Consider the following 12,625-nt stretch of genomic DNA (forward strand, 5'->3'; position numbering starts at 1 on the left):
AAGCCCAGCCCCACCCACACCCCAGTTCTTTCTCACCAAGTTGGTTCCTCCCTGGGTGCATCTCCTCTGGATCAGGGCACCCCCTCCCAGACGGCCAAGTATCTCTCATGCCTGTACACTCTCTTACCCAAGGTCTCAGGGGCGAGGATACCATGCCCCCTGGCATCAGGAGTTGGCTCATTTTGGAGATGACAAGGTCGGCCATCAGCTGCTTGTCCTCTTCCACGTGCTCGCCAATCAGGGGCATTGAGCTGTCCATCACCTGCGGGAGAGAAAGGAGTCCTGAAGGAGCTTCATGCCAGGGGAGCCTGGCAGCTGAGCAGTGCATCCCAGGAAGGTGGGCTCAGACCTCAGGACAGAAGTGAACACTAGATGGCAGTGTTCTCCATGCAAATCCCCAGCCCAGCGCTTCAGCTGGAAATGACCCCCGTGGAGACAGCCAATTTCCCGCAGTTCAGTCTAAATCAACTCCCTGGACTCAGTTCAATTCAGTCTGCATTTGCTGGGCCTCAGACATGTGACCAAGGGTGAGGAGCCTTTGCTGACCTTTTCTGCTCTTTTCTTTGGGGAGCCGGTCTCTGCCCCGTCCTTTCCCACCTTGGCCCCTACCGAGGATTGGGGCCAGTTTCTTGAACTTTGGCCCAAGGTCAAGGTTTTCCACAAACCCAGAAGCAGTGAAGGAAGGGGCTCAATTATGATCAAAAAATGACATGGGTTGGAGTCAACTCAAGGTTCGGAGAGAAGAGGGAAGAGGCGAGGCCAGTTCTCCGGGACTCTAGCAGAATAAACTGCAGAGAAATTTCTTCCACAAGGAGAAGGCTGCTTCTCAAAGGAGGCACACTTGTAATGCGAGGGGCCCTGAGAGATCAGGGGCTTCCCAGGTGGTGCTGCTGGTAAAGAACCTGTCTGCCAATGCAGGGGATATAAGAGATGTGAGTTCGATCCCTGGGTGGGGAAGATCTCCTGGAGGAGGGCATGGCAACCCACTCCAGTATTCTTGCCTGGAGAATTCCATGGACATAAGAGCCTGGTGGGTTACAGTCCATGGGGTCGCAAAGAGTCAGACATGACAAGTGACTTGGCATGCATGCATGCTGAGTGATCACATTTGTGCATCCACTCTTTTGGCAGATGGAGAAACCAAGGCCCAGAGATGGCAAGGGGCTTGCTCAAAGCCACGTAGGCCAATGATCCAGGTGGTTCCCTAGGCATGGACAGAGGTAGAAGGTCTTGGGTGGGTTGGTGGAGGGTGGGGCCTTGGTGGGCTCTCTGTCTCCTCCCCAGCTATAGGAATCCAGCCTGTTTCCCCAGCTCACCGCCATCTAATTCTCCATCTGGTTTCCCCTTTTCCCAAGCTCTGGACTCACCAGGTTCTGTCTCCCATCCAGGTCCCTGGGCAGGTCATTGACTCTGCCCACTCTCTACCTGGCTAGCCCTTCTCATCTGTCAGGAATATCTAGCTGGTCCTTCCTCTGCGAAGCCTTTTTGGCACTCCTGCCATCCTTGCTTTGGTTGTCTCACCATCTCCTGTTTATGTGTGTCTCTCCAACCAGATTGTGAGCCCCTGGCTTGGGGATGGGCCCTGTGTCCAGACAGGTGTGCCCTTGATAAGTACCTGCTGAATGGAAGGACAAGTCCTGCTTTTATCGATAAGGATACTAGTAAGTGCTGTATGGTTTTACTAGGTGCCAGGTGCTGTTCGAAGCACTGGGTGGAGATCTCACATAAATCTCAGAGTATCTCTTTGAGATAGGTACCATTACTGTTCTTATCCTGATGGGAAAGCTGAGGGTCAGAGAAGTAGCAAGTTCCAGGACAGTGAGCACTCCTACACCTCAACAATCACCAAACAGCTCTGAGTAAGAACTGGGAACCGGAGACCTGGCTTCCAGGCTCTGGTTCTCCTAGGGACTCATGGTATGATCTTGGCAGCTCACTTCTCATCTGTGGGCCTGTTGTTTTCCTCAACTATAACCTGAGGGGGTTGGGCAGCTGCGAAGACCCTTGCATCTGGGACTTTTAGGAGCCCATTAATCTAAAGCACCTACTATAGTTGTTGCTGTTTGGTTGCTAAGTCGTGCCCAACTCTTTGCAACCCCATGGACTGTAGCCTGCCGGGCTCCTCTGTCCGTGGGATTTGCCAAGCAAGAATATTGGAGTGAGTAGCCATTTCCTTCTGCAGGGGATCTTCCTGATCCAGGGATCATACCCATGTCTCCTGCATTGCAGGTGGATTCTTTACCACTGAGCCACCAGGGAAGCCCTATTATGGTTGGGCAGCTGAAAAGCAAACTCAAGGATATGAACGCAGATTGTATTAGCAAATTGAGCTCCCTGTGGGTTGGGCCTGGGTCCTTGGCTTTCTGGATCCCATTGCCCGGCACAAGGACAGTCAGTCTCTCAGTCAATGTGGGCTGAGCTGAGTTACGACTGTGGCGTCTGAGTGTGCACAGCTCTGGCTTTTCTCTTTCCTGACCCTGCCTGCCCACTCCTTTTTTGTTCTGGTTTCTGTTTCCTATGTTCCCTACAGTGGAAAACAGCCGCCACAATGAACCTGAGGTCAGAGCATTTTGCAGTCCCCACGGTGGACACAGCTAAAGGAAGTGGACGCTCTGGTCTCCCCAGGGAAGCATTTTTCCAGTGAGCAATGTCATTCCCTGGACAAGTCATGGAGGACAAGTTCAAGGGTCTTTCCCCTGAGTATTTCACTGTGAGGATCTTCACATGTCACTCAAATTTTATTTTCTTACCACAGAGGTGGCTAAAGAAATCAGTATTTTTAGATCCTGTCTTTGTTTTTTAAAATACCTTTTATCTTCCTGGTAAAAAGTTCCCTATCTCCCTTGACCCCACTCTAAACCAAAAAGCAAGGGAAACAACTCTGTAATGTTTCTGAGAGAGGAAAAAAAAGTCTGAAAAGCCATTCTTTCCCCCCGAAACATTTTTGAGAAGTTGTTTTCTTGTTTTTTAAAAGTCCAAACCCACGATTTTTTTTTTCAGATGTGGAAGGTCTTTCATCCCTGACCCTCTGAATGTCTGGAGGCATGGAGCCTGGGCCCACGGGTACAAACTTTTGTTTCCTAAGAGTGAAAGTTGAGGAAACTCAGAGAGGCAGGAGCTCTCAGGGGCAGAGATAATGCTAAACTGAGAGAGAAGGAACTAAACTCACAGAAGGAAGGGGGAAGCAGCCCCAGAGTCCTTCATCTGCTGACTGCAGGCCCCTCTCTGAATGGAAGCTCCAGAGCAGAGTCCCTGCTACCCTGCTCACGGCCGTATCCCCATCTGGGGGGCTGGTGTCCAGAGGAGGAGCTGAACAGTGAATGAATGGATGGGTGAATGAATCAGTGACCACGTGTGTGTCAAAGCTGAGTTCATGTCTGGTGGTCCCATGAGGAGATACAGAGGCAGGAGGGCCAGGGAGGGATTCAGGAGATGCAATGCCCTGGGCATGGATCTGAAGTGCCTAGGCGTCCTCAGGAAGGTGGGCACCTCATTCCTCCAGGGAGCAGCCTGGGTCTGACTCAGAAGCAAGTGTGCAGGATGGTGGTTCCGCTCCTGGCCCCTGCAGTTTCCCCCAAGAAGGGGCTGCTGCGGGGATTTCAGGTATGGTGGCCACTGGACTTGAGGGGAGAGTTTTTTTTTTTTACTGTGCCACAGGGATCAAACCCACATCCCCTGCATTGGAAGCATGGAGTCTTATCCACTGGACTGCAGGAACTCCTGAGAGTTGTTTTCTAGAGCAGGACTGAACTTGCTAATATAGATGGTAACTCATCCTTGGAAGTTACCGGGCCTTCCTTGGGGCAAGAGTGGGCAGAGGGGCTGTGCCCACCCTGGACTCCCTCCCCTCCACCTCCGAGCTGGCCAGTCTAGGGGCCAGGGTGGGAGGAATGCCTTCCTGGCATGGCAGGAGGAGACCAGCAGGGCTCCCACCCCTCCAGCCACTGGTCCTGGCTCGCTGCGGGTCCTGGGAGTGGTGCAGGCACGCGGGGCTGGAGCACTAGCCGGCTCTCGCGGTCATCCCAGCCATGTGCTTCCCATTAACTGCCCACACCCAGGGGAGGGAGCAGCCGCAGGGCGCTCCCTCACGTGTTTTGGCCGTGTGTCAGCACCACCCCCTCTGCTGTGGTGTGAGAAGGCCACAGAAGGGAAGTACTGGAGGGACTGGTGGGGGTGGTGGGGGTGTGTGAGCATAGAGACGTGATGCTGAGGAGAGAACTCTGAGCCAGCGCAGCCTTTTCAGGGGAAGCCACGGAGAGCCATGGGCCCTGGGGGGGGGGGCCAGGAAAGGGTTAGGAGGGGAGGGGAGCTGTGAGGTCAGGAGAGACACAGGGGCGCCATGGCGTGGGAGGAGGACTGTGGGATTGAGGGAGGCCTGGGGAGGAAGTCATGGGGGTGGGCAGGGGAATGGGAGGCCCACAGGGACCCACAGGCGACAGCTCTGGAGGGCAGCAGGGGCTCATTGGCCTGTGAGATGCAGGAAGGTTGAGGGAGAGATTCTGGTACTCTGAGCCCTCTGAACCTCTCTCATATATTTCCCTCCGTTCTCACCCCGTTCCTAACCATCAGTGCCCCGCAGTGACTAGTGCACCATCCTCCCCGCCGGCCGGCACACTCCATACGTGTCTTGTTCAGGACTCTGTCTCCAGAACTGCCCCACACCAGGCCCATGGGAGCCCCTAATACATGTTTGTTGATTGAACAGATGATGGACTCTGCACGGTGACTGTGGAAGTGGACTCTCTTTACCCGCTTGGACACTAAGAAAATTTAACAGACTGGAGGGGACAGAATTTTGCCAACTCTTGGCCCAGTGCCCTTCCCCTACTGTTAGGGCCACAAGTGTTGGAAGGTTGTCAAACCTCATGCCCAAAGTCATCAAAGTCCAGGGCAGGACCCCCGGGCACAAAGATGCAGCCAAGAGGGTGGATGGGGGTACGTGAGGGCAGTGGGTGAGAAGGCTCTGGGAGCCACTCCCTGAGGCCTAGGCTGCTTGTGCCCCAGCCCTGACCTAAGACACAGATGACCACACTGGAGGTCACACTTGGACTCCTTCCCTCTGGAATGCCTGCCCAGGGGCCTGGTTCCGGCCAGGGGGAACTCCTGCTCCATTGCTCACCTCTATGATGTAATCTCTGCCATCTTTGCTGTGGACAGCCTTGACAGCACAGATGTCCAGGCCACCAAACATCTCCGAGCAGCTGTCCACCCACAGCCTGTACCTGCAGGGATGGACAGACAGTGAGTATGCTGGACAGGGGGCATAAGCGGGAAGCAGACGGCGAGAGATGCAGAGACAGGGGGAAGGAGAGACCCAGAGAGACACCCACAGGAAAAACAGGCCAGGAGACAGACAGCAACATACGCACAAACACATCCATTCAGAGATGGAGAGAGACAGGAAGACGTAAGAGACAGAGATGCACGAGAGACAGAGAGGCAGAGAAACAGAGGCAGTGGGAGAGCCAATGGGTAAAAAGAGAGGCAGAGATGTAGAGGGACAGTGAGAGAGACACGCAGAGGGAGAGAGGTTAGACAGGGAGCTAGGCAGGCAGGCGACAAGCAGGATGAGGAGGGGAGTGAGGGGAGTTGGGGTGATCTCAGAGACCTGACCTCCTTCCCCTCCCCAGGACTTTGCTTGCCCCCCAGTACCGAGGAGCTTGCCCTGCCCCCAGCTGGAGCTGTCCTGGACCCCAGCTGCTCCTGAAGTCCTTTTCCCTTGGGAAAACTGCTTGAAGGGCCCCAGAAATCCCTCCCAGGCCCAGCCTGCGGGGACAAAGGGTGTATTCTCCCCCTTGCCTGGGGCACGCAGGCAGAGGAGCCTGGCAGGCTTCTCCAGACTGGCCCGGGGGCCTGGCCCTCTGGACCTGCTGCTTTTGTTCCCTTTCCAGCCACTTGATGGCTGTAGGGTCCGTTTGCTTTGCAGAAGATCTCAGTGCTGGACTCTGACCCTGCAACAAGGGGATGGTTGTATCTTCCCGGCCTTGCGCTTGGCTTCCTTCGTGGTGGCTGGATTTGGAGTCACAGGGGACTTTGTGTCAATGTTCTTGCTCTTCTCCCCACCCTCCAGGGTCACATGGGGCACGCCTGCTCAGAGATATATTTGTGTCTCTGAGCCATAAGGCCTGGAATGAGCTGAAGTGCTCTCAGAGCTGGCTCTCTCATCTTTGCTGCTAAGTCCCCTTGAGGCACTGAGGCTACTGACCATGAATTTGCAGAAGGGAAAGTGGATTCCAGGCCTGAGCAGCCCCACTCCCATGGCAGGGAATGGCCCATGGGGCCTGGAACTGAGCAGAGCCAGGGAGATAATGACCTGCTGGAGACACCTCTGAGCAGCGTGCGAGGCCCAGGGAAAGGCTGGGCTTACGTTCTGGAAAAGTGGTGGAGAAAAGGGCCACGACTGCCCCTTGAATGCCCACTGGGGGAAGGCTGTCACTCCCCCAGACCAGGGGGTGCAGTTGTGCCAGGGAACGAGCACAACCCCTGAGACTGGAGAGCACAGATGGGCACCCACCTTGGGGGTGGCACCTGGGACTGGCAGGAAGGGAAGGAGACCACTATTTCCAGTGCACTCCCTGCCACTGAAGATCCCTTTCTCATCAGCCCTCTGGCTTGGGTGCATTACCTCCAATCTACAGCTGAAGAAGTTCAGAAAGGGTAGTTAACCTGTGTAACACAGCTCTGAAGGACGCAGGACCACTCACTTTAGTTCATGCTGTTTCCTCAGCTTAGAGCCCTGGACGGGGAGTCCCACAAGGGCAGGAACCATGTTATATCCCTCCCCTAAGTCTGAGTCCGTGTTACTGTAGCACAGTGGTCCCACTTCACTCTCTCGGGGCAGAGACGTGACACAGGAGTATCTGATTACAGTGCTGCTGCTTTCTGGGTCATAGTGATGGGCTCCATGATGGTCATGTGACTTAAGTCAGGCCTATCAGTGAATAAGGCTCAACTCCAGGCTTTGATTGAAATGGTTGGGAAAGACATCTTCTTTCTGCTGGACTCGACACAGTTAAGCTGTAAGCCTGGGGCCGCTTTGGATCACTATATGAGTGAGCTGACCGGAACGAAGCCAGCATGGAAGAAAGCTGGACTGAAGTTGGCAGTGAAGGTGAAAGTCTCTCAGTCGTGTCCGACTCTTTGTGACCCCATGGACTGTAGCCCACCAGGCTCCTCTGTCCATGGAATTCTCTAGGCAAGAGTACTGGAGTGGGTGGGTAGAATAAGTTCTAAAGACCTACCTGGAGCTGCACCTCTGAAGTTTTCATTGCCACAAGCCAGTAAATCCCCTTTGGCTCCAACTAATCCATTTTCTGAAACTTGCAACTGATACAGAGTTCTTGAAGGGAAGGGTTGGGTCTTTTCGTCTGGACCTCTTTAGTGCTCAGCATACATGGCATGCAGTAGGTACTCAATACATGTTCACTGAACAGACCTTTCTGACCCCAAAGCCCATGCCTTGCCCACTGTCACTGAAGGCTTGCACGCAGAGGTCACTGGGCACTCAGCAAGGGATGTGTGTGCTGCTGGCCTCAAAAGCAGGTGGCTGGCCCTTCTTCAGGTGAAGATGGCTCACAGGTGTTGTTTAAAGGGAGGAACTTTCAACCAGTGTGCCTTTCTGCCGCATTCATGATTCACAGGAAATTGACCTCTCCCTCCTCATGCTGAGACAGGAATACACCTGAGAGAGGAGTGGACGCTCCGGGTGGGAGCCCTGGTACCCTAATGGGATGCTTCCATACAGCTGTCAAGAGCAGAAGAGACTGGCGAGGACTTCCTGCTCTCTTCCTGCAGCAACTGGCAGGGCCACAGAGACCCCCGGACGTGGAGTCAAGATGTCAAGGTTTTAGTTTTATCTCTGCCATTGATCAGTTCTGTGACTTGGACAAGCCACGCTCCCCCTCTGAACCATCTTCCCCATCTGTAAAATGAGGTTGTTGTAAAATATGCCCTGAAGGCTATTATGGGCAGTAAAGTAGATCATGCCTAGGAAAGTGCTCTGTGGGCGGTGAGACGCTGGCCAAAGTGTGAGACGGCATTCATTACAGGATCCTTGTATCCCTGTCTACCTCCCCCTGTGGCTGGTACTCATCCCTAAGCACCTCCGTTACCCCTTACCTCTCTGTCATGGCCACCTGCTCCAGCATGGCAGAGCCTGTGTTGGCCTTCCAGTTTCCAGAGATGGAGGTTCTCCTGTACCAGAACAAACGACACAGTGAGGGAAGTAGGGATGCTTGCCACTGATCTGCTTTCCTTTTTGCTTTGGCTGTTTGGTGGCTCTGATTCAAATATCTGGCTTACATTGTTCTAAGTTGCTTCAGTCATGTTGGACTCTTTGCTATCCTATGGACTGTAGCCTGCCAGGCTCCTATGTCCATGGGATTCTTCAGGCAAGAATACTAGAGTGGGTTGCCATTTCCTTCTCCAGGGGATCTTCCTGACCCAGGGATCGAACCCATGTCTCTTATGCCTCCTGCATTGGCAGGTGGGTTCCTTACTATGAGCGTCACCTGGGAAGCCCACTATGACATGCATTCTTAGATAAGCATCCTGTCTTCAGATTTATTTTTTGTGTTTTTATTTCCCTTTATGTTTATTGTCTTATTTCTTGGGTCTTATGTATCTTTTCCTAAGCCACCTTTGAAATGTAAAATTGAATTTAATGAATGCCTACACTATCAGATTAAATCCTTCAAATGGCCTCCTGTTTTTTTTTACAACTAGGGTAGTATAGCCCCTGGTGACTCTGGAATCCTTTTTGAGCACTAGAATGTAGGAAAAATAACCAATGGCGAGAAGTGACTGCCTTTTCATGGTGAAGAGCAGGAAGGCCTTCTGTCTCTGTCTGCCTCATCACCCTCTCAGTTCCCTTGCTTTTTCTGCTCCAGCAACAGCTGACCTCCCTTCAGGTGCTCCAAAGCCCATGGATTTTTTCCAGTGTATAGGCCTCCATACACTTTTCCCCTTTGCCTGATACAGTCTTCATCTCCATCCTTGTCTCCCTAAGTCCTACTCATCTTTCAAGTTTCATCTGAAAATGCGACTTTCTGACGTGCTGCTACTGCTGCTGCTGCTGCTAAGTCGCTTCAGTTGTGTCCGACTCTGTGCGACCCCAGAGATGGCAGCCCACCAGTCTCCCCCATCCCTGGGATTCTCCAGGCAAGAACACTGGAGTGGGTTGCCATTTCCTTCTCCGATGCATGAAAGTGAAAAGTGAAAGTGAAGTCGCTCAGTCGTGTCTGACTCTTAGCGACCCCATGGACTGCAGCCCACCAGGCTCCTCCGTCCATCGGATTTTCCAGGCAAGAGTTCTGGAGTGGGGTGCCATTACACTTCCCCAATAAGAACCCCCTATACTACATTCTACCAATGTTTAGAAATGCTCATCTCAGTTGCAATGACCGCTTTAGTGTGCTGACTTCCCTGAGGGCAGGGAGCATGTTTGACTCGTCCCTCTGTACCTCTAGTGTCCAAGGGTTCCTGGCAGGTAGCAGGTTCCAGGCAACAACTTACTAGGTAAGGGGTTGTGTATGCTGAAGAGAAATACAGACAAATATATCCAGTGGCATATCTGGATTCAGCAAAGACTGAATGGCTTTAAGCAAAATGGAAGTGATAGAGTGATCTGTTTCATGACCAAGGAAAGGCATGTGATTGAGCTTCAAGGGTGAACCAGTGCTATCAAATGTCTTTCTAAAAGAGAAAACACAGTGTATCTGAGGATAGCAGATGCTGAGACCAGGTGGCCAACAGGAGCCATAAAGGTTAAAGTGACATTGATAAGCTTCAGTTGGTTCAGTTCAGTTCAGTTCAACTCAATGCAATTAAATTCAATTTGGCAAACAATCATCAGGCCACCCTATGTCCTGACTACAGGACTAATCTGAGTGTGCAGAGATGACCCCCCTCCTCCAGCTGTTCACTATCTTAAAGGGTAGACTAGCCTAAAACCAGAACATAGGCATGGTAGGGTTAGCAGTACACATGAGGTGTGAGGCATTCTGGGGAAACAACTTTTTAGACACTTTATGTGACCCCAGAAGGTAGTGACTGAGATGTACCTGGAAGGATGAGTAGGATATGGTAGAGTGGGATCTGTATGGTGACAAGGGAAGGTAAGAACTGACTTGAGTCAGACAGGTACGAGTTTGAACCCTGGTGGTAGTGTTTCCTAGTATAACCATGGACAACATTTCTGAGTATTTTCTCATTAGTAAATAGGAACCATTTTAGTACCATGCTTATAGGGCATCATGTGGATTAAAGGAAAGATTCTCATAAATCTCTTAGTACAGTGGGTGCTACTATTATTTTTCAGTAAGTGTAGATGAGAAAAGAAAGCATTCTAATGCCAGAAACAGCAGGAGCACAAGCTAGATTGGTCTCCTTCCAAGAAGATAATGATAGAGAGAGCTGATATTTAGTGAGTGCTTTCTATGTCTGAGACATGGGTCTAAAAGCTTTATAAACACAGGCTTCAGTCTCACAAAACCTAACGAGATGGACATTATTATTATCATCAGTCCCATTGAATGACAGAAGCCACCAAACCGTGCTCTGTGCTCTTAACCATGACTCTCCATGGCAGAGCCGATCACAGGTTTGGGGAAAAAAGTTGACTGGCCCAAACATGATGCAGCTGCTTGAATGCAGGATGGAATGTAGGCTGTGACAATGGGATCTATGTTTATGACAGGTTTGATGCTGACCCCCTTGTTGAAGAGGGCAGGGGTGAGGGGAAAGGTGCTGACCTAACTAACTTTGGAAATTAGTGGAGACTGGGTGCCTAAGAACAGAAGAAACCATATGTAAGTCCTCTACCATAGGTGGCAAATTTGTTTCTCATGGGGCTACAGCTTGACAGTTCTGCAACTACACGTATATGCTGGGATTGAACAAAGAAGCATGTGGATGGAGGATGGGGGAAGCCAGGTTTTTTTCCCCGTTGGGAGTGGAAAGTTACAGATAAGCAACTTGGGAAGGCTGTAGTGAATCATGTTGAAAACCGAGTACTAGTTGAAAGTCTGACACATCAATATGTACTCTTAGCTTTAGCTATAGATGGTATAGAGAGAAATAATTATAGACATGTGTGTATACACGGGTTGAGACACACACATTTATTTCCCAGCTCTGTCTGTTGAGAGGACTTAGACACAATGACACTCAGTAGCAACAAGCACAAAGGCCTGAGTACAGGGCAGGAAGTGGGCCAGAAAGGACGTTGAACGGTCATGGGTGGAGAGGGCGTTCTACACTGAGGTCTGACACGAACCCCTTCCCTCGGACGTGGGCCAATGCAGGGTCCAGGAAACGCCATAACTAATGACAAATTGGAGCTGTCAGGACAGAAAGGCTCAGCATAAAGAATGCGGCAATGAGGTAATTCTCAAGAAGAGAAACTGGGACAAGGTGTCGTCAATGTCAAGTGGAAACGTTAACAATGAGGAGAGGAGGGAAATGATATCATGAGGGATGGCGGAGGCCTCAGGAATGTGTTGGACCATGCACTAGAATGTTCTCCGACTCAGAGGGGTTATGGGTGTGGGGAGGTGACTTTATCACCCTGAAGGCATCTGAGAGCAGTGACAGGTCTGGCCTGGCTCATGGGTGGGAGAACGGTTGGCAAGACAGGCCAGAAGTATCCCTTGGCTCCATCCCTTTCCTGGGCACATTTCCTTGTAGGTCAACGGACTGCATTTTCTACAGTTTTCCAGGCAGTGGCAGAGTGGAGTGGTTACAACCGAAACTGTGAGGCCTGCAGAGCCTAAAATGACCATCTGGCCACTTACAGAAAAAAAAGTTGCCAACCTCCAGTCTAAGCAATCCAGGTAGAGCAAAAGTAACCCTAGATAATACAGAAATGGAGATGTATGGCTGTGATCAACTCAACCTTACTTACTGAGACAGGTGTGGCCTGTGGGCAGTGGTTTGCTGACCCTGACCTAGAGCACAGCTCCACCACACAGAAGCACATAGAGAGATTTTCCAACTGTCCAGAACCATCTGTTGCAGTCTTCAAAGGTGGAACCATGCAATCAGCACTCCATCCAGGCTTGGAGACCAGGCACTTATTGCCTCTCTGGAGTCTCATCATTTCAAGCGGAACCAGCACTATTCCAAAGTAAGACAGAGAGGCCTTGGAGCAGAAAAGACTGAGGCCTCCATGCAGTCAAGAGCTCCCACTCATCCTTGTAACCACAGCTCCAGCATGAGTCACCACCTGCCTGAACCACCCCTGGATTGAATGTGTGATGAATTTTCTGGCATTCATCCCTTTTCTTTTAGTCACATAACCTCTATCTCCACTGGATAATGGCCCTGCCTGTGTTGCATGCTGTCTTGGTGGGACTCTCTATACTGATCATCTGCCGTCTTCTGATAATCATGTGACCACTGTTGGACTAATCAGCACTGTTTCCATGGAATCGTAATCTTGAGTTAAGCCCTGAAAATGATTACAGTAGATTCCCTTCCTAATGGGGTGCCACGAAGATTGTCTATTACTTCTGGCTACCCAGATTCCTGGGGCTGCCCTGAATCCCAATATTTCTGAAATTGGTAATTTGGGATTAGTTTTTTTAAGTTTCTGATCATCCATGGGTTTCTAATAAATTCCCTTTAA

At 51.3% G+C, this 12,625-nt stretch overlaps 1 protein-coding gene across 1 annotated transcript in view; it reads right to left on the minus strand.

Annotated features, from left to right (window-relative positions):
* SYN3 (synapsin III) overlaps window positions 1-12,625 on the minus strand; it is a 475,640-nt gene that overhangs the window by 15,156 nt on the left and 447,859 nt on the right. Inside the window, exons 9-11 of the mRNA XM_005680589.3 lie at window positions 8,119-8,193; window positions 5,120-5,222; window positions 128-262 (exon numbers count right to left, since the gene is read on the minus strand). Coding sequence (XP_005680646.1) covers window positions 128-262; window positions 5,120-5,222; window positions 8,119-8,193 — 313 coding nt within the window. The remainder of the gene's footprint in view (window positions 1-127; window positions 263-5,119; window positions 5,223-8,118; window positions 8,194-12,625) is intronic.

Source organism: Capra hircus, chromosome 5, assembly GCF_001704415.2.
Source record: "Capra hircus breed San Clemente chromosome 5, ASM170441v1, whole genome shotgun sequence".
NCBI classification, from domain to species: Eukaryota; Metazoa; Chordata; class Mammalia; order Artiodactyla; family Bovidae; genus Capra; species Capra hircus.